The sequence below is a fragment of the Filicampus tigris genome, chromosome 7 (genome assembly GCF_054856515.1).
Source record: "Filicampus tigris isolate MCC_2025a chromosome 7, RoL_Ftig_1.0, whole genome shotgun sequence".
Lineage (NCBI taxonomy): Eukaryota > Metazoa > Chordata > Actinopteri > Syngnathiformes > Syngnathidae > Filicampus > Filicampus tigris.
The window spans coordinates 4,259,260-4,285,379 of record NC_141223.1 but is presented as its reverse complement, the minus strand read 5'-3'; the positions used below and the strand labels follow the sequence as shown (position 1 = coordinate 4,285,379).

General features: G+C 41.5%; 2 protein-coding genes across 2 annotated transcripts; one reads left to right on the top strand and one right to left on the bottom strand.

Annotated features, from left to right (window-relative positions):
* On the bottom strand, positions 1–7,194 carry pdcd10a (programmed cell death 10a). Its single transcript, XM_086035319.1, has 8 exons — positions 7,066–7,194; positions 5,493–5,645; positions 3,510–3,563; positions 3,305–3,422; positions 2,756–2,882; positions 1,330–1,408; positions 1,164–1,246; positions 1–754 (listed from the first exon to the last, which is right to left on the bottom strand). The coding sequence occupies exons 2-8, from the start codon at positions 5,568–5,570 to the stop codon at positions 664–666; spliced, it is 630 nt and encodes a 209-aa protein (XP_085891445.1). The 5' UTR covers positions 5,571–5,645; positions 7,066–7,194; the 3' UTR covers positions 1–663.
* Positions 7,195–8,356: 1,162 nt separating this feature from the next.
* Positions 8,357–24,700, top strand: serpini1 (serpin peptidase inhibitor, clade I (neuroserpin), member 1). Its single transcript, XM_086035318.1, has 9 exons — positions 8,357–8,492; positions 15,627–15,911; positions 17,200–17,430; positions 17,498–17,692; positions 20,140–20,344; positions 21,841–21,938; positions 22,462–22,548; positions 23,619–23,708; positions 23,838–24,700. The coding sequence occupies exons 2-9, from the start codon at positions 15,641–15,643 to the stop codon at positions 23,912–23,914; spliced, it is 1,254 nt and encodes a 417-aa protein (XP_085891444.1). The 5' UTR covers positions 8,357–8,492; positions 15,627–15,640; the 3' UTR covers positions 23,915–24,700.
* Positions 24,701–26,120: the final 1,420 nt, after the last annotated feature.

Genomic DNA, 26,120 nt, shown 5'->3' with positions numbered 1-26,120 from the left:
TCAAGGTCAAGTCAGTTTATTCACTGAACAAAAAAAATTGATTGACCAAAGTGCTTTTAAGAGAGACTATGTCACACAGTACTTTTAAAATAATTCAACAGTGAATGAACGAAAAAGGAAAAACGATATAAGGCTGTGGATCACAAACAACAACGCTGAGGAAGTAGACAAATGATTTGCTCTTTTCTCACAGAAATCAATCCAGTGTGCAGATTTTTTTCAGAAGGCGACCAGCGAATTTCTCTTACGGGCAATGAAAGTTGGGCTTTGAGAGTTTGTCCGCAATTAATAGGAAACGTCTCTGTGGTCAAAACCAGTTACCACGGTGACGGCGCGATGAATTATAGATGAAAGACAAGGCCCAGCAGTGTCCAGCACTTTCTTACGTAGGTGTGAGGGAATAACATCCAAGGGATGTGTACTTGACTTTTGTCGGCAAGAGCTCAATTGACTACCGCTTTTTTTTTTTTTTTTTTGCCCCATTGTTCCTTACAAGAAACCCATGAAGAGAGCCATATTTTCTCAAGGTGGCGGGAGGCAAAAAACAATGCTAAGCGCTGAAGTAGAACAACAATAAAAGAGCAGGATAAAATGGCGTCGTCAACAATGTCTCGCTTCAAACTACCTCGCGATCCTCCGCTACGTTGTGGTGGCTGCTTCGTCTCAGGCTTCTTGCGTCGCCGTCTTGAAGGCCTCCAGTATCATGTTGGTTTGGTGGGTGAGCCGGTTGGCGCTGACAAACACGTTGAGCACTCTGGGAGCGACCATGACAGAAAGACAAGGACACGCATGTCTGTCATCGCGCGCAAAGAAAAACCATGGCGAGAATATTGAGCCAGGAAACACTTTGATCTGCCTGCAAGGGAGAATGTCAGGCTTCAGAGAAAACAAGCCAGAGTGAATCCACTGGAAATGGGTCAAAGGAATTATTCAGGAAGGGCGGATTGAATAGAAAGCGAGAGTGTGATCAAACGACAAGTATTTTGCGTGCCGGCGACGGCTGGTGCGTACGTGCTGACAAGCGGCAACTCTTAAATGACGGAAGGGGGGGGGGGGGAGGACGCTCGGACTCAACGGGCGGGTGAGGATCAAGCAGGACCAAAGAGAGAGAATAATTGTTAAAAGTCCTAACGCAGCAAATAAGACAGGAAGCAGCGTCTTACTTTCCATCTTTGAAGAAGATTTTGAGAGCGTCGCTGAAACTCTTGGAGTATTTCACAAAGTCTTTCTTCTGCTGTTCCAACGCCTAAGACGCACAAGCTTCTCAGCTACTTTCAAAGGCGGCATCTGGGAAAAAGCATTTTCCCCGTCATTTTGTCTCTTACTTACCTGTCTGTTTTGATACTGGTACCTCCTGAAGATGGTATTAACGATGTCTAGCAAGTCTTTTATGGCACTGGCGATGTCTCTGGAGGGAACACAAACACGCGCACGTAAAAAGGAGCGATAAGGAGACGTTTGATCGTCTGTTTGTTCTCGGGCCAAAATGGCTCTTCTTTCATCCGGACCATGTTTGGTTTTCTCGCCTTTCACGATTTTTTTTAAATTTATTTATTTATTTATTTTTTATAAATAACCATTTGCTTTGAATTGATTTTATTCCTAAGTCCTTCACTGGGTAAAGCAACTTAAGAAGTGAGCCAGTAAGAGTGTTGAATTCCAACACAGTGAAGCAGGCCTTAAAAAAAAACAAATAAATAAATAAAGTGTGAATTATGAGTAGTTAGACCATATTAAGAGTAAAATGTCTGTATCCAATGTCAAACTTTGAAAGGAAAAACTCATTTTATTCAACCATCCAACCTGCGGGTGGTGGGGAAATAATGATGATGTGTGACAAATGCCCTCTGGATACATTGCTTTTAGAATTAGAATTAATAAACACAATTAACTGCAATGAGCTGCTTTGCATAAAAATACACATTGACTTGCTCAAACAGACCTGCCTCCACGCATGCACTGCAAATTCTGAAACTGTGTGGAGAGACAAATTCTGACCAAATTACAAACATCCCATATATCTATATATCTCTCTCTCTCTGATATATATATATATATCTACACACATATGTATACATATATGCATACATACATATATAAACTACTGGAGCAGAAACCTCTAAGGTGGAACTGTTAAAAAAAATATTTTTTTTAAGGTTGCTAGACTTCCTATTTGTTTTAATGTTCCGTCCCCCATAGGAAATAATAAAAATGAAATTAATTCATTCCAGGGTCAAACGGTCATGATCATGAAATCTGTATTAGCTGTGCAGAGGATAAAAAAAAAAAGTTAACTACAGTTAAAGAGTAAACTGTAACAAACTGTAAGAAGTGACCGCGCACAATAATGTTCAGACAACTGACTTCAGTTGGGTAATTTCCTGCAGTGCACCTGATATTTTTTTAACAGCAGAGTGGCTGGAAATCACTCCAGAGCTCTGTCATAAACGGATGACACCCTGTATAAAAGAGGTTCAAACTTTTGAGCCACTTCACAGATGTCTTTTTGACCCCAAAAAGTTGATTCAATGTAACATTCTAACAACTGGAGCAGAGGCATTACACATTTAGCTATATTAGTTTACTGCTCGCGGTTTTTCACTATTCAAACAGGGCTTTGTCCCTATCAATATTGCAAATACCTGCAATTAGCGCAATTTCAAAATCGTGTGGAAGGGAAAAAAAAATTTGGGACTCGGTGATAAAAGACCTGTAGTTAATCACACAGTAACACACGACCATTTATCTCTCTCACTTGATGGTCTGCAGGAAGCCCACTCTGTCATTGATCTCATCGGGTATGGTGCTGAGGATGTGTTTCAGAGCGTGGGACCTCTCGTTCAGCTCCCGGAACCCTGGCTCCGTCCTCTCGATTCGGAACTCTGACAAAACACATTGGTGCAAAAAAAAAAAAACAAAGCAAGTTCACTCAAAACCGCACACAATGATGGGCTGTCGGCACATGTTTGAGAGGAACGCCGTTTAGAAAACTGAATAGTGGATACAGGATAAACGATTCCCTGAGAAGAGAAGGAAGAGAAGCTTTTACGTATGCTTAAAACTAATGATAAGCGTGTGCACGTGAGCGTCTTCATTGCTAAAATCAATCACTGCAATGCACAAGGCACTGAATTAAAGGCAATAAGGGAAGGCAGGACTGTTGGAGGAGTCGATTTGTGGAGAAACAGCTCCCCCCAGTGGACAGTTTAAGTACTAGTCTCTTTACACTCCAGCAGGCAACAAGCACCCTGAGCAAAGGATTCTCTAATTGTGGTGTTGGTGCGATGCACGCACTTTAGCTTACCTTTCACATCGGCGGCAGCCATGCGAAGTAGACACTCGTTATAATTGATTTTCAGGTTCTTCTTTTCCAGTAGTTTCAGCACAAATTCCTCGGTCACGCCAGGGTTCTCCTCCTCGGCCTTGAGACGTTGAAAGAGAAGAACAGCATTTTACCAAAATGTGTCAATCGACTCCATAAAATACTGTAACGACAGTGATAAAATTACCTTTATGAAGGCTGCACGCAATGTTTGTGCTGCTGACAGGTTGACTTTCTCCAACTGCAATTCGTCACAAAGAAATGGTCTTAGTTATTTACAGCTGGAATTGAATTATGCAGTCAGAGATTGGATGCATTGACCCTACTTGGCTTCGCAGCACTAGATCAGGCTGTAACAATACTCCTCAACATCTTATGGCATTTACGCCTTGAGATAAGAGTGGACAATAAACACTGTAAATGAGCAGTTAAAGTTTAAAAAAATAAAGTAAAGAGCGAGAGAAACCCTACCCTGGCGTTTGTGAATATAAATGATTGCCTGCAAGAGTCCAACGGAAGTTAACATTGACAAACACCAATTCCAGTTGAAGTGGGGAGGTGGTGTAAAAATTAAATAAAAACAGAATACAATGGTTTGCAAATCACTTCAGCTATATATAATGGAATACACTACAAAGACGAGAAATCAAATGTTGAAATTATTATTATTGTTCCAAATATCTCATTTTGAATTTGATGACTGCTACATATTCAAAAAAAAAAAAAAAAAAGCTGGGATAGGTGGCAACAAAAGACTGGGAGGAATGAAGAATATTGAGGAATGCTTGAAAAAGTGTTTGAGACATTGCAAAGTTGATCAGATTAATTGGAAACAGGTTAGTGTCATGACTCAGTATAATTGGAGCGTGCCTGAAAGGCTCAATTGTTTACACGCAAGGATGAGGTTCACCACTTTGTGAATAGCTTTTGTGAGCAAAAAGTCCAACAGTTTAGAAACGATATTTCTCAACATACAGTTGCAAGGAATTTAAGGATTTCACCATCAAAAGGTTCATAGTATCTGAAAAAATATCTGCATGTAAGGGGCAAGACCGTGACCTTCAAAACAATACAATGCCATTTTATTTACATAGCACATTTCATGACGCACATTTGTGAAGGCACCATTAATGTCGAAAGTACACACAGGTTTTGGAGCAACATAATTTATGCTGCCACACAAGGAGCATTTTGTCAGCTGCTTATTTCAGCAAGTCAATGCCAAGCCAGTCTGCTTGTGTTATAACAAAATGCCCCGTCTTGGTAATTGCCGTGTTCCTCAGGGACCCATTCTAGTCCAACTGTTATTTTTAGTAGGTGTTCTCCTTGCATTAACCAGAACTTTACATACAAGTCTTATGTTACCATCCATCCATCCATTTTCTAAAACGTTTGTCCTCACTCAGTCACGAGCGAGCTGTCACCTATCCCAGGTGACTTTCGCCGAGTACACCCCGGACTGGTCGGCAGCCAATCACAGCTCTACCAAGCCTTAAAAACACTCGTTTATAAAAATAATTCTTAATCATGCAGTTGGATATTTAAAGCGGAAGTCAACCCAAACATATTTTTTTCAAGAATACGTTCCCAGCAGGCCCACTGGTTGAAACACGGCTTTCTGATTAATTTTGCGTTTGTGGAATACGAGTTAAGCAGAAAAATACAATTCTTTTTTAGCCATCTCAGGGGGCGGCCATTTTGTCTTCTGTCGACTGAAAATGACATCACAACTGCTCACAACGACCAATCTCGGCTCAGATTCAGAAAACAGGTCAGCCGTGATTGGTCATTGTGAGCAGTTGTGATGTCATTTTCAGTCGACAGAAGACAAAATGGCCGCCCCCAGAGATGGCTAAAAACGAGTGAATTTGGTTGCTTAACTCGTATTCCCCCAAACGCAAAATCAATCAGAATGCCGTGTTTCAACTAGTGGGCCTGCTGGGAACATATTCTTGAAAAAAATATGTTTGCGTTGACTTCCGCTTTAAGTGTTATGTAGTTTTTCATTTTACCCAAATCAAGTGGAGTGCTTGAACTCTGCCTTTGTTTTTGTTTTTTTCATCACTCACTATTCCTCGAGTTTTTGAGTGTTGTGTAGAGGAAAATGTCGTTTTGGTTTAATTTTATTCTGTTTTCTTCAAACATGAAAAGGGGTTCTGTCCCTCCATACCTGGTCAAAGACAGGGTACATCACCGTGTACAGAGCCATGACTGAAGTGGTGCTGGCTTCTTTCCTAAAGTCCCCCATGGTCGTCGTCGACCGATTATTGGACCTTCGGGTACGTGCCTGGCCACCTTCCCTGTGTTCAATCCCTCCCACAGACTGACAGCATGGGGGGGAAGAACAAGATCCAAAGAAGTAAAATAAAGGAGTGAACAGTGAGTGTTTTCATTGCTTTAAACAAATTTAAAAAAAAAAATCAAATAAATGCAGTTCTATACCACCAGTCATTTAGGTCAAATATCGCACGCCCCACTTTTCAGTTTTTTTATTTCTAGAAAAAAAATTAAATAAACTATCATATGAATTTTGTTCCGCTTCATGATTGCGTCTCACTTGATGCTTCACAAACAATTCAAATTTGATACATTTATGTTTGAAGCCTGAAATGACAAAAGGTCAAAAAGTTCAAGGGGGGCGAATACTTTCACAAGCCACTGTGATCTATAGCGTGGGCACACCATTTTTGTCATTTTTAAGTTAAGCGGAAAGTTGGATAGAAAAAAGGCATTATGTCTTTAAGAGGAATACTGGTCTAAATCAAGGTTTAGTTTCAATTTTGACATATAGATTGCAGTCCATCATCAGGGAAACAGCTGTGGCAACTCCCATTTCCATCATAGAAGACACCCTGAGAAGTGCTTTAACTTTGGTGCCAGTGCATCTTCCTGCAAGTGAATTATATTTATAGCAGTAATGATAATCGTTTATGAAATATTGTTAGTTTTTGATTGTTTGAAATAAACACAAATCTAAGGAAAATCATATTTTATGCCAAAACAAGTATCCAGAAGAATAAACCGTTGCCTAAAACTCACCAAGATGTAAATCCCTCAAACATTATTGCAGCCATAATTGTTTTTAAATCATTCTCGCGCATAATGGGAAAACATGAATGATTCAAATTAAGTGCATTTTTATGATGTGGGTTGATTCGTTTTCAAAAGGGGAAACATTGTTACTGTTGGAGCACATCGGATACGTTCTACACGTTGTGTGGCTGCTCATCAAAGTACATAGCCTGAAACGTTAACACTTGGGCGTGGTTGCGGATAAAACGAGTACGGCACACCTCAAGTCGGCACACCTACGTGACACATGATTTGGGAACAAAGCCAACGATTAAAATCATACCGACTCGTAATTATTATCCATTGTCTGGGCAAAAATAAATTAAAATTGATTGCTGGTGTAGTTATTAAAAAAAAAAAACCTCTTGTTTATTTTCGGACTGACCTCTGCTTTGTCCATCCTGAAACGTACCCTATATAGACATGTTCAAATAAAGTATCACACGTAAGTACATGTTTAACACTTAGATCAGAAAGCCAAAAAGGCGATTAATAACAACGTTGAATAACATGTTGGTCTCCTGTCAAGCGATTAGCAGTTTAGCAGGTGATTCAAAGTCAGTATTCGGACGGCTTACGAGGCCACCAACGAGTGATAAGCAAACTTGACAGGAACCGGGACGAAAGCACAAGACTCGAAACAGTGGAATCTTTGACCAACTATATCGCACCTCCTTGTTGACTTCTGGGTCGGGAAGTTTGTTGCTTCGCAAATCTGTTGAGCTGGGGAGGGCGATGTAGGCAGCCGTGCTTGTCGAAAGTGCGACTGGTTGTAGTTCTCTCGCTCGGTCTCTTCTCTTCTGTACAAAGGTATTTAACCGTCAATAGGACTACAAATCCCAAACAGCGCCTAAAAGCGGAAATGCTAACGCTGTCGTATGCGGTTGGTAAACGTAGTCAACCACAACAACGCAAAAACACGTTTTTATTGAGTGGTTTATGGTTAAAAAAATAAACAAATGAAAGAAATGAAAAATGAATTAGTAAAACTGAAATCAAATAATAAGATAATTTAGCTTAGTCTGTTTACCAGCACCGAAGGGAATCATAGGTCGCACCACTAGGTCAAGATAGTTCTCCCTCCAACCAACTGTTGCTGTCGCCATAATAGTTGTCGGACTGCGCTTTTGGTCAATATGAAGTATTCAAAACGTTCCTAAATGTTATCTTTAAGATTTAATTATATCGGATGAAATGGGTGTTGAATTAAAGCCACTATGCTAACCATAGACATGCAGTGAACACTTCAATGATTCACTTTCACCTGTGTATATTTTGTAATATCCATCCATTATCTATACCGCTTATCCTCACAAGGGTAGCAGGCAGTAGGCGGGGGACACCTTGAATTGGTTGCCATATTTTGTAATATATAAATATAAAATATATACCTGTATTTTAATAGGCTTCAGCAGGCTTGCGAGAATAAGTGGTTTGGATAACGGATGGATGGATGGATGTATGGATGGATGGTATAGCACTAATAAAACAAATTAATATAGGAACCACAGATCGTGACAAGGGCCTGTCTCCATGGAAATGAAGGCTAGATTTGATGGTCGCGTGAATTTGGAAGCCGCGTGCGGTCAAGTCGCGCCAGAAATTACATCAAGTGGCCGACAAATGCAGCCTTCGGAGGCCCCGGCCTTGTGAATTTGGACACAGCGTCAGATTTACCCACGAAACATAAAACCCAATTAACAGCAACGAAACATCGTGGCCAGTAACAGGCTCAACCAAGTCTGGCCAACACTGGTCTATAATGTCTATGGTTCGATGAAAGAGTGACTCATTTTTTTACCCTCTTCATTAATCAAAATCCAGCACAATTCAACAAATCACTTTTCACTGAACCATTAAAAATACAAAACTGAGCACACAACCAACACGTAGCAGAACCTATATTTTCTTCCAATCAGATACTCTTTGTTGCCGTTATCTGGACCAATAGGCGTGTAGGAAGGCGGGGCCCGCGGCAAAGCAGCATGCAGTCAGTCATCTGCGGCGTTGGAGGAGAGGTGAAGAGAGGAAAGGAGTAGCAGCGAGCTTGCACAGTGCATACGTCATCTCAGCCGTCCCCCTTGAACGCTGTACATCGGTAAGAGCAGTTTTGGACACTAATTATTACACACAATCTCATTAATGAGCAACCTGGGCAAATTATTTCAACAAAAAATGCACTCGTATAATCTTTGGGAAAATGCCGTTTTCTACAATACAGTCTGAATGTGTAGAGATGCGACTGTGCAATTGTCATGATGGAATTAATTGTGTGAAGGGGTTGATTTTCTATTGTTGTCATATGCAGAAGTTTGATATTAAAGCAGGTGGAGACGAACAGAATCACATTTTTTAAATCAATTTTACAGAGCTGCGTGTGCCTTATTTTTTTTTTTTTGTCATAGGCTACATGCATTTATTTGTATATGTATGTTTTTTTTATGTATATATTTTGTCTTTGCATTTGTGGGGATTCTTGTCCTTGAATTACATGGCATATGAATTTACGAAGAACATTGGAATAACCTGGTCCTATCCTGTCCCCACCCCTCACACCCACGCGCGCGTGCACGCACGCACACGCAGTGCACACGCACACACGCGGATAACGTTTTTTTTAATGCTTCCCCAGGTATAAATCTGCCAATAAATGTTTGTTTTCCTAATTAAACATTTAATTGCAAAAATTACGTTTAATCTAGAATATATTAAGAGGATACTTTGAGTATGTATGTACATATACATGCACCTATATGTGACCCTAAAATTTGTTGTGACGTGATAACTGCGACAACGAACATTGGATTGAATTTTGTTTGTACAATTCAGTCAGTATCATGAAAAAAAATACAAATCATGCATCTGTTACTTCAGTAATTGAATTGTGATTCATTGAAATTGTTTTTTTATTTTAATCTTTTCCATATTTTAAATTTGAAATCCACCATGTCAAATTTGGTTATGCTTCATAACGTCCCTCAAATTCTCCTTCTCAAATGCAAATAAACCGCATCCATTTCAGTCATAATCTCAATTTAAATAACATGTACAGCGGATTATGATATATATATATATATATAATCGCAGTGTATCAATCCCATATGCATTGCAACCGATGTTAATCTCTTCTGATACGTTGCCTGCCCCCCTTCTGCCCTTCTTTAATACACGGTATGGGTGTATTCACATCGCCAATGTGTGTGTGCGTGTACATGTGTGTCCTGACTATTCCTTCCAAGCACTGCACTAATTGCATTTCAATAATTAAATGTCTTTCAAATCAGCCTTGCAAAACCAAAACAGACAAGCGGCGCAGGGCGGTTGCTTGTTAAGTGCACGCAGCAAACATCAGCTTCCAAATGTGAGTGCGTGCGTGCGTGTGCACATGCACTTGTGTGTGTGTGTGTGTGTGCCAATGTAATACACACTTTGCTCTAAAGATCAAGGCCACATTGTCACAGGCATACCACGTATCTTCTCATGCTGTCATCAAATTCGCTGTGCTCCGCTGCATAAAATAAAGAAAATTTCAATCTAGCTTTGTCCTCAAATACCTTCACGCTGGCGCTTGCTGAATTTGCATCGTACTAAAAATCAGCTCGGGCCCATGGGAATTTGCATGAGAAACACAATAGAATCCTAAACACTCAAATTGGGCAATTTACAAAATCCTGCCGGTCCATCATTCGTCATTTTTTTTCAAGCCGAACCAAACGGTAATCGGCGGTCGGTCAGCACCTCCGTCATCGCTTCCATCAAGGCAACTGTGAGCAACTGTGATGTCGATTTCAGTCCCCGGCAAGTGACAAAATGGCCGCCGCTCCAGATGGCTAAAAACGGATGGATTTTGCTGCTTAACTCATATTTTCCGCAATATTAATCAGAATCCTGTGTTTGGACTAGCGTAGAACATATTATTATAAAGACAATGTTTGGGTTGACTTCCACTTTAACTTCTAAAACGCCGAAAAATGTTAAATTCAATTTAAATTCAAGTTTAAAATGGCTTAGCTTAACCAGAATCCCGCTCGGTATTGTGGCCAAGGGTGAAATCGCTCGCTTCATCAGTTGATTCTTCCTCTTCGGCATGCATCGCGCAGTCCTCTACTTTCTATCTCATCATCATGCTCATCATCTACCCCCACTTCATACACATTCTTGGCGGCACGCAAAGGCATGCCGGTCAGCATCTTAGAGCTGATTGACTTGGACCTTTGAGGTTCCACTATACACAGAGGGTCCTCAATTGACCACAAAAACAAGTTACAATTGGTGTGCAATGAACTAGCTCGTACGGAAGAAAATGTCATCACCGTCGTGCTTACTGGTTTTCATTTGATTATGGCCAAGAAGTCTTTTTCATTCAAACAAAGTGCCATGATTGTGATTTCACTACTGTGTTAGGGTAGGTTAGAGATAGACTAAAGCGTATTCGGACGTTCGAGAAATTTTGGGTTTCTGGGCCAGAGGACCAGAACTGTAAACCGAGGACCCCGCGCACTCATCATCTCCCGAGCCATTCGAGACAATCACAGTCCATGAGTCCACCTCCAACATCATCGCTTACACCAAACACGCACACACACACACACACACACACACACACACACACACACGCCCTTTTCCGTCTGACCTCCACTGTGCTCCAGTCTCCCTAATCTTGTTCAAATTGAGACGGAACCCCTTTTCACTTTCACCGCCGACCTCAGACAGGGGCGCCGAACCTATTACAGATCCAACCTCCAAACTGCGGTCTCATAGTGATCAGATGTGTGTGCGTGTTTTGTTGATATACTGACATGTTGACTGACTGTTTTGTACACTCAACATTCCTTTAGCTTCTATCAACATCTTCACTGCATTGCCTCCTGTCGGTCAAACTGTTTGTACTTCTTGTTATTTGCTCCTCCACCCCCACTGAAATCAATGTAGCTATTTATAACTTCTTCACGTTCTGCCTCTGCCTGGCTTCTGTTAGTGGGGATTATTAATAAAGGGTCGTTAACCTCTGTCTTCACCCTCTGTTAAGCGTACAGTGAGTGTCCTGGGACTTAAGGCAGGTTCCGCTGGCCATTATGTCATTTTCTAACAAGGGAGGCAATCAGCCAAGTCGCGCTGATGAGGATGGGCTGCAGATGGGGAAATTAGTCTGATGTTGGAGCAGCAATCACCTGCTCCACGTATGCAGATAATTTGAAGTCGATGATCAAGCCAGCCCGGGAAGTCAACCCAAACATCATTTTTTTCATAAATATGTTTCATGTACGCCCACTAGTTGAAACAAGGTATTCCGGTAAATGTTGAGTTTGTGGAATAAGAGTTAATCCGCCCGTTTTTAGCCATCTGCGGGGGCGGCCATTTTGTCACTTCCGTCGACTGAAAATGACATCACAGCTACTCAGGGCTCAGTTAACGATCAATCACAGCTGACCTGATTCCTGAAGCTGAGCCGTGATTGGTCGTTACCTGAGCCCTGAGCATCTGCGACGTCATTTTCAGTCGACAGAAGTGACAAAATGGCCGCCCCCTGAGCTAGCTAAAAACGGCTGGATTTCTCATATTCCACCAATGCCATATTAATCAGAATGCCGCGTTTCAAATAGTCGGCCTGCTGGGAACATATTCTTGAAAAAAATGTGTTCGGGTTGATTTCTTCTTTCATTTTTTCATGAAACGGTGTTAACTGTATATAAGAAGCGGAGGTCTTGTGCATCACTGTTGTTTTTGGTTCCTTCCACTACGCTGGTGGCCACAAATAGCTTATGGCGATGATACTCAGCAATAATTAGAATCATTAACATCTTAAGGAATGTGTAGACAACATTTGGTGTTTTGTAGTTGCTTTTTTTTTTTTGCAGACAGGTTTGTGCTTGGCTTTTTCAGATGGCCTAGTTTACAGCTGTTTTGATCTTCAGGCTTATTTGGAGATGAAACGGTAAAAGCAATTCACTGCAAACATCTGTTGGTTAGTGAGGAACTGGGTCAGAGAAAAATAATCGGATTCTCTCAACTGATGTTACTCGTAATCGTTAAAGAGTAAAAGTTGAACTCATTCAAAGCTGTTGTGTTTGCGTTGTTAGATTGTGATGCCAAATGTGAAATCCTGAGTGTAGATATATTTATTTTTTTTTAAAAAGGGAATTAACAGGGAAGAATATTTTCATCATGTGGAAATGTATTGTAATAAACAAAATCAAAAAGGGAGTGTTGTGTAATTTTTTACATTTCGAAGCAATGAAGGCAAGCTGGATTTCATTTAAGTGAAACCTCAAAGGTTGAACACAATCATTGCACGACAATTAGTTCTGATTTCTCAGCTATTTTTCCCTGTAGGAAAGAAACGAACTAGAAATAATCTCCTGCGGGGTTAACCATTTGCCACCATATAAACCTTTATTTTAAAAAAGGCAGTAAGCACACATTCATTTGACGTTTGTATACAACAGAGATGTGTCGGAAAGGAGGGAAGGTCTTGTGCTGGTGAAGTTGACACCTCAGTACATCTCTATTCATCACTTGCCGTTGCCCGGGTAACCGTGGCTTCTGGAGCAAACGTGTAGGTCAAAGTAAATGTGCGTGCATCTGCCAATGTGTGCGTTGGTGTCCAACCTTAAGGTCTCCTAAGCATGCGAGCTCAAGGTGTAGGGTTTAAATGGCAGGAAGGATTACGCTGCTTGCTGACGTCACTTTTTAATTGTGCAAATGTCAACTGACGGATTACATGGGAGAGATTAAGGACTACCTTTCAATAATGGGCTGTTTAATTGCATGGAATGAATCAAATGGCCAAGATTAGGGGATTTTCCAGGCGATTTGATTGTGTTCATCACAACAGAGCGAGAGATGTTCAACAGAACAGATGGGGGCGGGGGGGGGGTGGCTTGGTTTCCCTCCTTACCTGCAAGGTATGCTGGGAACTCCGCATGAGTAGCTCACAGCTCCAAAGGTCAGAATGTTCTTACGGGGCCACACACAAAGGTCACGAACTTTAAGTTGTCTTTTTTATATCTTTAATCCTTTTCCTGCAGCTGTTCTGCATTCTGGTTCAGTCAAATGCCAGCCCTCCACATCCGCGTACTGCGCAGACAAAAGTGTGATTTATTTTCGCCTCTACACAAGTTTTTTTTTTTTTTTCAAATCTGTTATCTGACAGCTTCAGTTACTAGTTTAATAACAATTTCGTGTTCCCTCATTTATCACCAACGATTTTGGAGATTGGAGTCAATCGTCAAGTGAATCAACATTTCGTAGCTGACCATTTCAACCGCTTTTCTCCTCGCATCTTTGTGATGAAACAATCTTCGCTCGCGTAACCCTCCAACGTCTCCACTGCGTTCTGCTCGGCTGACGCTGACAGACAGCGGCGCTATAAATAATAGCGTCCGGCTGGCACTCGCTTTTGTCACCATGAAAAACGGTTGAAAGCTTTTGTAGTCTCGGTAGAAAGTCTTTGCTCTGCTCTCGCCTTCGCCACTGGCAGCGCTCGGAATTTTTTTCCTCGAGGATTCGAGCAATCGCCTGTTCGAATCTCTGAAGAAGGTGCACAATGTGGTAGCAATCCAGATTCAAATTCAGAGGTTTGGCCTTGGCAACGCTCCGCTTTCTAGGAGTCAATACCCTGTTAGCGGTTGGACGTAAAACGGCGAGAGCGATTCCGACCATCTGACGGGCATGAGAGGAAAGTACAATAAACAATAAAAAGTGGTAATGGCGCTTTTGTTTGTCACCTGCACATAAAGTAGCAGCCAGCAGATTCCAACCTGTCAACTTGGTTAGCTGCCAACTTTGCGGGAACATTTTAGGAAGGCCTTTTTCGGTCCTAGCATATGCCGCAAGCAATGTGCGTGAAGGCCTGCCTGGATGAATCTGGTGCGGAAGGACTTTTTATACACCATTGTCATAAATCTGTATGGCAACCTTTTACGTATTAGAGATGCTATAAATCTATGCTCCAATTGATCAGTTTGCAAATGCAAAACAGTTGAAGAGCCAAGAGTCAGGCAGACGCGGTGATATTAATAACGGGCACAGCACTTTGAGTTCACATTCATTTTAATGAATTGAAAACTCACGACAAATTATCACAGGATTTTTTTTTTTTTTTCAATACTTTTCTTATTTAAATGGGGAATCAACCCAAACGTATTTTTGTCAAGAATATGTTCCCAGCAGGCCCACGAGTTGAAACACGGCATTCTGATTAATATTGTTTTTGTGGAATATGACTTAAGGAGCAAAGTCCACCCATTGTTAGCCATCTCTGGGGGCGGCCATTTTGTCATTTCTGTCGACTGACAATGACATCACAACTACTCTGGGCTCAGGTAATGACCAATCACGGTTCAGCTTCAGACAACAGGTCAGCCGTGATTGGTCGTTACCTGAGCCCTGAGTAGTTGTGATGTCATTTTCAGTCGACATAAGTAACAAAATGGCCGCCCCCTGAGATAGCTCAAATCGTGTGGATTAACTCTTATTCCACAAACACCATATTCATCAGAATGCCTTGTTTCAACTAGTGGTCTTGCATGGAACATATTCTTGATAAAAATATGTTTGGGTTGACTTCCGCTTTAATGCATATTGAGTTTTATTGACTTAAAATGTGACAGGCAGAGACGTGGCTAATGTGGGCTAATGACTCCCAAACATTCAGCAATTTGTTTTATGTTTTTACTCACTGCAGTACAAGCTCACAAGCCCCGCAAAGACTTTGCAGATCAAAAGCATCTGTTCCAATAAACTCTTTGTGTTTTATTCCTACTTTAATTTGGGCTAGTTTACTGCCATTTATAACAAATTGCCGGTAGTTGTCCTACGCAGGCGGCACGCTGGGAGATTAACTGCCAAATTGGCCATAAAAAGTCTAGTGTAACCTCTTTTGCTGACTCTCTTCCTTCATTGCTGTCTCCTCTCATCCATCCTCCTCCTGGCCGTCGTGATAATGCACAATATCCATCCTCCCACAATTATCTCTCGCCATCTCGCAATATTGTAATTCCCTGCCTTTTTCATAAATAATCTCGGCATCACTCCATACTTCCGTCGCCAACCTCCTTGGCCTCCTATCATCACTCCCTAATCCACTCGACATGTATCCCGTCATCTTTCCATCCTTTCTCCCTGCGTCTCACCATTCCCCCATTTTGTTGTTTCCGTCTTGCCTCTGCCAATCAATCCCTTCCTCTCTTCTGCATCCTCATTTCGCATGGCATCCTTTTTTCCTGCTCAGCCGTCATTGCAGCCATGTGGCTCGTGGATTCTTCGTCCCCTCTCCTCCTGCTCCTCTCCATCCTGTTGCTGGGCTACAGTTGCCGGGCGGCGGACATTCCAGAGGACGCTACTTCAGAATTCTCCGTCAGACTGTACCATCAGTTGCAGGCGACAGGGGGTCAAGACAACATCATTTTCTCCCCCTTGAGCGTGGCCCTGGCCCTGGGCATGGTGGAGCTCGGAGCCAGGGGGGCGTCGCTAGAGGAGATCCGACAGGCCGTGGGATTTGACAGCCTGTTGCCAGGTGACAAACGCATTTATGCAACTTGACAGTTTTACGTAGAGAGACAAAGCCGCGTTAACGCATCCATCCATCCGTTCTCCATACAGCTTGTCCGCACTAGGGTCAAAAGGCGTCACTATGATCCCCAAATGATTCCTCCCCCGTCAGTCAAAAATGATAAGTAAAAAATATTAATGAAAGAAACAAATGCCGTTGAACCAAATGACAGTATACTTCAAAAAAATCACAGTCACAAGACTCAAGTCATATTTGGCAAATTACATATTTCATCCTGGTAATGATTGGAATGCATTTTTGCAATATGAATTCAATCAAATCTTATGAAACGGATGTTTGTAGAATTTGGAATTGATTCTTGAAAACCCATGATTTTATCTTTCTTTTTTTCCCTTTCTTTTAAGTGTGGCCCTATTACTACTTACAAATATAATAAGGATAATAAATAATATGAATGAAACTACTACATGTTAAACAAGTAAAAAAAAAAGTTCAGTGTAAAACCATCAAACAAACAATTTATGTTTCCACATAGCCTAGTGTGGGGCAGCATTTTATCTCAGGAGGCTCGTGACTTTCCGGCTTTAAGATCTCATTTTTGTGAAGTTTTTGGCCTGAATTATGATATCCTCGCCGTCCTGTGAAAAACCCTTATCTCCATTTTTTTTCATTTTCTTATTTTTACATGAATGGTGTTTCCGCGTTACAGACATTGCAGTAATGTGAAAATTAAAAAACTTTCCAAAATTGGAGGTAAGTGTTTTTCGCAGGAAAGCGACGATATACTATATCGTGAATTTTCCTTACGCTTAAAGTGCGATTGTGCAGAAAATCTAGGATTAGGAATAGCCACTAACAAGGTATTGACTACTGCCTTTGAACTACAGTTTTAGTGCTAACTTGTACCTATTTGCTTATGGAGGGAATACAGACGGCATTAAAAATCTGCAGTTATCTCTAGGGTAGTGTTTCCGAACCTTTATTTATCCAAGGCACAAATTTTACATTAGAAATAAATGCCACAAGACGTTTATTACTTTATGTATCTTCTGCCATCTAGTGGAAGAGCCTTGAATTGTTCTACCTGTCATTATACGTTGCTGACATAGCTAGATGAGCAAATTTGTTATTAATAAAAGTTTTGTTTTTTTTAATCTGACAAATGAAGTGACATTGAGCAAATTCCCGAATCCCACTGATGATCTCTTGTGGCACATTCCCAGATTGGGATTCACTGTTTTTCTCCCGCATACCCGTTCCTTTGCTACATGCACGTGCTTGTTCCCTCCAGGCGCGGAGTTCTCTTTACTCCAGAACCTGACGGCAGCGCTATCCGAGGATGACGCCCAGTACACGCTGCGCTTGGCCAACAGTCTCTTCCTACAAGAGGGCATCGCCTTCAACCCCGAGTTCCTGCATCTGATGAAGAAATTTTTTGGAGCCAATATTCAGACCGTTGACTTCAGCGAATCAGCAGCTGTTGCGGAGCAAATCAACAGCTGGGTGGAGAATCATACCGAGAGTGAGTAAGAAAAGGAGACTACTTGACTTGTTTCAGTTTACTGAGCGCGCAACCAACTCCCTTGCAGGTAAGATCCGCGACCTTCTATCGGCCGAGGACTTCGGCAGCGTGATTCGCCTGACCTTGGTCAACGCCATCTACTTCAGAGGCTCCTGGAAAAATCAGTTCAGGCCGGAAAACACTAGAACCTTCTCCTTCAGCAGGGACGATGGTTCGGAAGTCCAGACGCTCATGATGTACCAACAGGGAGACTTTTACTATGGTAAGAACGTTTGCGGATCATCACTCATGACCTATACACCAGTGCCTTTGTATTTCCTGATGGATCTCTATATATAGATGAACGTTTGGTTTATATGATATTTACATATTCCAGATATTTAGACAGTTCATTTGCCAGTTGTGTTATAATTTTACTTAAATTGGGAGTTACCCCAAAAAGGTTGTTTACAATTATATTTTCTATGTGGCCCCACTGGTCTAAACGCTGCATTCTGATTGATATTATGTTTGTGGAATATGAGTTAAGGAGGAAGTCAACCCAAACATATTTTGTTGCAGAATATGTTCTATGCAGGCCCACTAGTTGAAACAAGGCATTCTGATAAATATTGCGTTTGTGGAATAAGAGTTAATCCACCCGTTTTTAGCCATCTCAGGGGGCGGCCATTTTGTCACTTCTGTTGACTGAAAATGACATCACAACTACTCAACGCTCAGGTAACGACCAATCATGGCTCAGCTTCGGAAAACAGGTGAGCTGTGATTGGTCGTTACCTGAGCCCTGAGCAGTTGTGATGTCATTTTCAGCCGACAGAAGTGACAAAATGGTCGCCCCCTAAGATGGCTAAAAACAGGTGGGATTTGCTGCTAAACTCATATTCCACAAACGCAATATTTATCAGAAAGCCCTGTTTCAACTAGTGGGCCTGCATAAAACATATTCTTGCGAAAAATATGTTTGCGTTGACTTCTTCTTTAGGTAGCAAAATCCACCTGTTTTTGTCCATCTCAAGGGGCGGCTATTCTGTCACTTGCTGTCGACCGAAAATGACATCAAAGTTGCTCAGGGCTCAGGTAACAACCAATCATGGCTCAGCTTCAGAAAACAGGTGAGCCGTGATTAGTCGTTACCTAAGCCCTGAGCAACTGTGATGTCATTTTCAGTCGACAGAAGTGACAAAATGGCCGCCCCCTCAAATGACTAAAAACGGGTGGATTTTGCTGCTTAACTCAAATTCCACTAATGCAATATTAGTAATAATAGTGGGATTAGACTAGTGGAGATCCATAGAACATATCATTGTAAAGATTTTTTTTTGTGGTTGACTTTGTCTTAACATTCACTTTTGTTCATTAGGAGGTCTGTGTGGTGCATATTTGATCAAGTATCAGATTCCATTTGAACATTTCTTTTTGTTCAGTTTTTCAGCACATTCGGTGTTGCTATCTGTCTTAACTGATTCATGGTCCCATTTGGCGCTACTGTATTTTCTCCACTATTCACACTGTCATCAATAGCTATTAATTAGCAGCAGATTAAAACACATTGTGTTTGTACCTTTTAGTGTCAATAGTGGGCGAACGTGTTTGAGCGAAACGGCAAGTGTGTGCCTCTCCATCCTCGATTATTTTTTAATCTGATGTGCTGCCAAAGGAAATTACATCAAGCTCTCACTGCATCGCTTCTAAAGTTGGTGCATCTGCGCTATTTTGGTGCAGTGAGATTGCACACTGGCGAACGCCAACGTTCGCAGGCTGCTCGCACACTGATGCATGTGCCTGTTTGTTTGTCGGGAGATGACTGAATGTGTGCGAGCTTTGAAGAATAGAAGGGAGAAAAGCCTGCGCGTTTTCATTTTCATCGGAAGATTGTGTTGTGTTAAAGTTCAACATCCCCAATCTCCGCAGCAACGTTGCCTCATCTCAGCAAGTTAAAGGGAGGGTGTGTGTTCAAAGTCCATCATAAAACTTTATTTTCGTTTTTTACTCTCTTCTCCCTCCCTCTGCTACTATGACACCTTATCTTCGCAGTAAGTGTCACCCCATAATGTCATGTCTTTTATGGGACAAAGTTCATGTTAATTTGGTTTGATTATGTGGAATTGTACCCCATTTGACATGTAAGGGGGTTTTGTTTACGGTAAGATGTGAGTTTGTTAAAAGTAAATGGATCGACTAATTGGGTCAATTTGACCCAATTTAAAAAAACAGCTAGATTTTCTTGGGTTGTTTTGCACAAAACTACCCATTTTTTACCAAACGTTGGCAGTTTTGAAGTTAAAGTAAAGTTGGGATCCAAGTAGTGGGTCAGTCACTTTTTGACCCAAAATGTTATTTTTAACCAAACTGTTTTGAGTGTGTATTTTACAATTTATATAATCACACATGGCTGCATCAGTTTAATCTTTTTTCTAAAGGCAACCTCACTCATGCTGAATGGAAGCAGTTTTCTGCAGTTTTTTGACCAGCAAATTCAGTTTGAGTCCTCAAAGTGCAGCATGAATGGTTTTTAATTAGAGTTTAAGCAGCCTCTCAAGCTGTAATCAATACTGTCGTTCAATGTGCAATGTTCATCCGCGCAAATTCCTCCTCGGGGAACTTGCAAGCCGAGCAAAGCAGGACACGCCGCGAGCATCAGTGCTTATGTTTGTGCGTGTGTCCAAACGTGCTTATTTCACGCCTATTTTCCCCACCCTCATCCCCCAGGTGAGTTCAGCGATGGCTCCCAGGAGGCTGGCGGTGTTTACCAGGTCTTAGAGATGCCGTACGAGGGGGACGACATGTCCATGATGATCGTCCTGCCTCGGCAGGAAGTGCCGTTGGCTTCTCTTGAGCCCATCATTAAGGCGCCGCTGCTGGAGGAGTGGGCCAACAATGTGAAACGACAGAAAGTGGAAGTCTATCTGCCCCGGTAAGAACTCACCCATCTGTGCAGTACAAGAGCTCTTCATCTCACAAAAGTAGATATTCTCTTCCTTTCGTAAAAAAAAAAAAAAAAAAAAAAAAAAATCTCTGGACTTGCACTGCTTCCAGTCTGTATATGTTGATGACAGATTTGTTTTGGCGTGTCTGCCCATCAATAGTGCTGACCCACATAACTTCAAGAAAAGTCAACCCCCCAAAAATTCTTTGCAATAATATGACGTATGCGCCTTCACTAGTCGAAACATGGCATTCTGATTATTATTATGCTTCAGCAGCAAAAATCCACCCGTTTTTGTCTATCTCGACCAATCCTGGCTAAGCTTCAGAAAACAGCTGAGCCGTGATCGGTCATTACCTGAGCCCTGAGCAACTATGATGTCATTTTCAGTCGACAGCAAATGACAAAATGGCCGCCCCCGGAGATGGGGTGAAAAACGGGTGGATTTTCCTGCTTTACTCATATTCCACAAACACAATATCAGTCAGAACAATCAGGATGCCATGTTTCGACTTGTGGGCCTGAATAGAACATATTCTTGTCAAGAACATTTTGGGTCCTCCCTTTAAAAGTCCCTGAACCTGAATATAAGCCGCACCAACTAAACTTGACAAAGAAAAATAATCTGTTCATAGTCAGTCACACTTGTCTATATAAGGTGCAGATGTCCACATAGTAGTACTTAGTAGTAACATATATTTACACAGAAGGGTATTTAATCAGAGATGGACATTTTACTAAAAATTGCGGTGCCTTCCGCTGTCCGTTTATCCGCCATTTTGTCTGGCCGGGCCAAATAGTAATCGTCTATAGGCCGGTCCGACTATCATTTTAAACGGGCTTCTGTTATCGTTTCCGACGACCAACTTCGACAAACTAAAAAAAATTAAATGAATAAAAATACAAATTTTGAAAAATTCACAATTTTTCACTGCTGCCAAGAATCATGACAGCCCACAAGTGGATTTGTCCCAAAACTGGTCAAGCCGAGGAATAAGGAAACAGCCGTAAATAAAAATTGCCGTGTTTGTATAAAAGTGAGTTCGCCATATGGCAAAAAGTCTTGATTGTTTGGCTCGAGCAAAAGTTCAACTAGCAAAATGCATATGTAGCAATTTGCACAAATTAATACATTTAACAAGGAGTGTGATTTTTCTTTTTTTTTTATTTAAATGTTTTAAGTTTTTATCATGTTATGTTATAAACATTGCTTCCGATAATGTACATGCCACAGCTGCTGTTTACCTTGCATTTTTGTGCAGCATTCCCGTAATGGTTTCTACGGGTATAATGGTTGCGACATTATAGCGGCGGTATCAAGAGGTGGATTCATTCATGTAAATGCCCACTTAAAGCCCAGCAAGCAAATGCAGCGCCCGCCACTGGATTTAACAATACTGTATGTATATTATTGTGCAGTAGTTTACAGTGACGTAAAGTTGCACTGAGAGGCTTTTCCTATTTCCTAATGTTGCATTATTTAGGTTCAAAGTGGAGCAGAAAATGGACCTTAAAGAAACTCTGAAGGAGCTGGGGATAAAGAGCATCTTCACTAAGGATGCCGATCTCTCTGCTATAACAGGTGAGGCACTTGGCATTATGAAACATCTGACACATGCCCAATATAATGATCTTGAAATCAATTCCGTGTGGTTGCTATAGCTGCAAAGCAAATCTGTAATCAAAGTTGGTTTCATTATTTGTGTTGACTTGCTGCACTGAAGTAGCCTCCGGTACTTGCTGAGGTAACCAAGGTAACTGCCACTGAGTGGGCACGTTGAAAGTGTCGCATCCCCTTGTAAAAATCGATTGAGTGAGAGAAAAACATGAACAGCATATGCAGGAAATAATCATATGTAACAATAGGATAGCAGCCACTTCCAAAAAGACTTACTCATTATGTTGTGTTCTTTCTACACTCGGCTCAGTTTGTTCACAGAGGACATTATGGGTTTTTTTTTGGGGGGGGGGGGGGGGGGGGGCTGTCACATCCCTGCAGTCGCAGTGCCACTCTGCTGTAGCACACATTGTTTTAGCGCCTTTGATGGATGTGCTCTACAAATGCAAGAAACCGTTTTTGTTTTGTCTTTCTGCTTTTGTTCCAGGTGCGAAGGAGCTCTATATTGGCAGGGCAGTGCAGAAAGCCTACCTGGAGGTGACTGAGGAGGGAGCGGAGGGAGCTGTTGGATCAGGTAGACTTCATTATTGCAGTTGAGAGAGAGAGAGAGAGAGAGAGAGAGAGAGACAGAGACAGAGATAGAGAGAGAGAAAGAGAGCGAGAGAGAGAGAGAGAGACAGAGAGAGAGAGAGGGAGAGAGAGAGAGAGAGAGAGAGAGAGAGAGACAGAGAGACAGAGAGAGAGATGAACACCTCCAGATCCAGAATCCCATCTGCTGGCTTTCCCAAAATTATCACTGCGATCAATTTACTTTCTGTAACTCATAGGTTTCTTTCTCTTCCTCTAACATTTTCAATTCATCACTTCAAACTTTATTTTCTTCCAACAGTGCTCTCCCAAATATTCCATGATGAAAACTGTCAGAGCTACTTAAAGCACAAAACCCTCCTTTAAAGTGGAAGTTAACCCAAACATGTTTTTTTTTTTCAAGAATATGTTCTATGCAGGCCCACTAGTTGAAACAAGGCATTCTGATAAATATTGCGTTTGTATAGCCATCCCAGGGGGCGGCCATTTTGACACTTCGGTCGACTGAAAATGACATCACAACTGCTCAGGTAACGACCAATCACGGCTGATCTGTTTTCTGAAGCTGAGCCGTGATTGGTCGTTACCTGAGCAGTTGTGATGTCATTTTCAGTCGACCGAAGTGTCAAAATGGCCGCCCCCTGAGATTGCTAAAAAGGGCTGGATTTTGCTGCGTGGATCAACCTATATTCCACAAACGCAATATTAATCAGAATGCTACGACCAGTGGGCCTGCTGGTAACATATTCTTGAAAAAAAATACATTTGGGTTGATTTCACTTTAGATATGGCCGTCTCCACCACTTTTACACCTGTTGCCAATAGTGCGCAAAATCTGTCTTGAGTGTGTGAACGCACAATTTAGCACCCACTTTTGGGATATGACTAAAACAATTTTTTACGCACGGGTTCGAATGTGCAAACTCAACGGCGAGAATTTGAACACCAAACCTTCAGATAGCTTCCTGACCTGTAGGCTAGTGCTAAATGAAAATGTCAAAGTGTAAACCTTGCCCTCCTCTGGGGGTAAATGAGCTTTCGCTGATGTTTTCACAGGAATGATCGCCCAGACCAGGACTCTGGTGCTGTACCCACAAGTCATGGCTGATCACCCATTCTTCTTCATCATCAGAAATCGGAGAACAGGTATGCGAGTGTGCGTGAGTGCGTGCCTGTGCGCGCTTGTAACTTGACACATCATGTTGCTTTTGTGTCAAAACAGTCAACCATTATACGCATATGTGTGTGTGTGTGTGTGTGCGCGCGTCCCTTCAGGGTCTATCCTCTTCATGGGCCGGGTCCTGACACCTGAAGTCATCGAGCCTAACGACCATGACTTTGACTCCATGTAACCCCTGGCGTGATGTCACTCATTCCCAGCCAATCAGATGAACCCCGCCTCTGCTACCATCACCTGCATCAACTGTATTTTATAAAGATATCAAGTATCGATTACTGTATATTGGGAAGAAATAAACAAGTGTTTTTTTTTTTGTTTGTTTTTTTTTATATAGAAAGATCTATGGATGTAGACACACAGAGGGTTGAATTGTAAATATTCTCTAATTATGTAATGGAGAGTATTCTATCCAAGTATACATGATATTCATGCAGGACCATGTTGTAGTTCATCTGCTTTATATATATACACACACACGCACACAATCCACAAGAACATTTGATTCTCTTCTTTTCTTTTTTTTTTAAACATACTAACACTAACTCTATTTGTACCTTGTGTTGCCCCTTGATATATTTAACACAGTGTTCTATATATGCTCAGTATATTTGTTGTGGCGAAAACATGCAATCATCAGTCTTAGTCATCAACATCCAGCAGACAATAATCTTGTTGTTGTTTTTTTTTTTTTGTTTGGGTTTTTTTACACCGTAGTCACATGATTAAACTGCCGAAGAACTATAATATGCCTTATCACATGCGAGTGGTTGATCAAGCCTTGCTGGGCATCTCACAGGTGAGCGAAGGAGACTGCAGAGTTGCCATAGAGACCGAGTGAGGTTTATTGGCGCACTGAAAACGGTCCACTGCACCAATTTTTTTTGGCTGTACATATTTAAGGAGACAAAAACACCAGCTGTATACACTCTTATAATCAATAAAAAGACCAATGATCTTATGTTCAAGCTTGTGTTTTTTGTGATGTACTGGAATATGTATACTAGCATCAGCCTCTTAACTCATTCACTGCCAGACATTTTCGGACCCTCTTATACCCTCACGTTTGAAAGAATTTGGAGAAAATATAAATAAATTCCTGGGATTGTATAGCTGGACAGTGAAAAGACAAGTAAATTTGTCAATGGCAGTGAATGAGTTAAAATAATGGCCTAAGTCATATTTTGACAATTTTTTGCGGGGCCTTAAACATCTCCTCGGGATGCTGGCCACATTTGCAAAAATCGGCTGCATCCTTAAACAGATTATTCAGTTCTATGCCTGAAATGAAATTATTATTACATGTAGGTAAATCAGATTGTGGTTCAGATTTTTGTGTTTTCTGAAAAAAAAAAAAAACTGAAAAAATGACTTGGACACTCACATTCTCACTAATGGACAGTTCATCTCTGCAATTGACTTAACTTATTTTTTGGAATGTGTAAGCAGAAACCCACAAGGGATGAACATGCAAACTCCACAAAGAAAGGACGGTAGACTTGAGGCAGACATGCTAACCGCTATTCCACTGTGCAGCCATCTTTTATGCTCTGGTTGTGAAATAGACATGGATGGTTCCACAACTATGGACCAAGCTAAACTGACAGGGCAAAATGTTTAATCAAGTTGTCTGTGAAAATATCCTAACAAGTGTAAAAACTTACAATGTTACAAAGTTGTTGTTTTTTTTAAATCAAAAGGGAACCATTTTTGTTTCTAAAAACTGCGATGGGACCCGGTATCAATCTCTGAGGAACGCCACCATTAAATGTTGACTTGTGTTGGAGTCTCACAGGCATTCGGAAACATACATTTTCACAAATGCCAGGAGAGTTACATTTTTTTTAACGCTGACGATACATAACACCTTAGATTCATATTTCCTTTCAGAGCTATTTTTTTTCCCCACCCATTTGTTGTCTCACATTGTTATAGGCCTAAACTTCAATCATTTGATGAACGCCCGATAAATGAGTGTCTTTAACCGCAAAAAAAATGTTGAAAGAGTATCATGGACACAAATTCGGAGCAAAGGAAGCCTCTGGTAACATGAGCTGTGTGGCAGCAGCAGGCCATTACATAAAAAAAAAAAAGGCAACTCGGTACAAATAAAACATCTCTTACATCTATTAAGTTCCTCTCATCCCTCCCTAGTTAAGGTAATCATCAAAGTGTCAAATTAGATTATTTTTCACCTCGAGTATGTGTCTTACACCAACCTTGTAATGTTTTCCTCACTCGAACGCGGTTGCTAGGCAACACAGGAGCGACAGCCCAGGAGCAGTAGGAGCGTCTCACCTGACTGAGGCAGCTCAGGAGCAGGAGGGGGGCTACTCTCAGAGAACGCCAACACAAGATTTCGCCTCCATGGGTCACGGCCT

What these genes read in the sequence shown, in the direction of transcription:
- pdcd10a (XM_086035319.1), bottom strand. Translation starts at nt 5,570, where the DNA reads ATGGGGGACTTTAGGAAAGAAGCCAGCACCACTTCAGTCATGGCTCTG. An exon ending in TGTACCCTGTCTTTGACCAG is followed by an intron (nt 3,564 to 5,492) that starts GTATGGAGGGAC and finishes GACGAATTGCAG; the next exon opens with TTGGAGAAAGTCAACCTGTC. An exon ending in TGCGTGCAGCCTTCATAAAG is followed by an intron (nt 3,423 to 3,509) that starts GTAATTTTATCA and finishes CAACGTCTCAAG; the next exon opens with GCCGAGGAGGAGAACCCTGG.
- serpini1 (XM_086035318.1), top strand. Translation starts at nt 15,641, where the DNA reads ATGTGGCTCGTGGATTCTTCGTCCCCTCTCCTCCTGCTCCTCTCCATC. An exon ending in CGATCTCTCTGCTATAACAG is followed by an intron (nt 21,939 to 22,461) that starts GTGAGGCACTTG and finishes CTTTTGTTCCAG; the next exon opens with GTGCGAAGGAGCTCTATATT. An exon ending in GGAGGGAGCTGTTGGATCAG is followed by an intron (nt 22,549 to 23,618) that starts GTAGACTTCATT and finishes ATGTTTTCACAG; the next exon opens with GAATGATCGCCCAGACCAGG.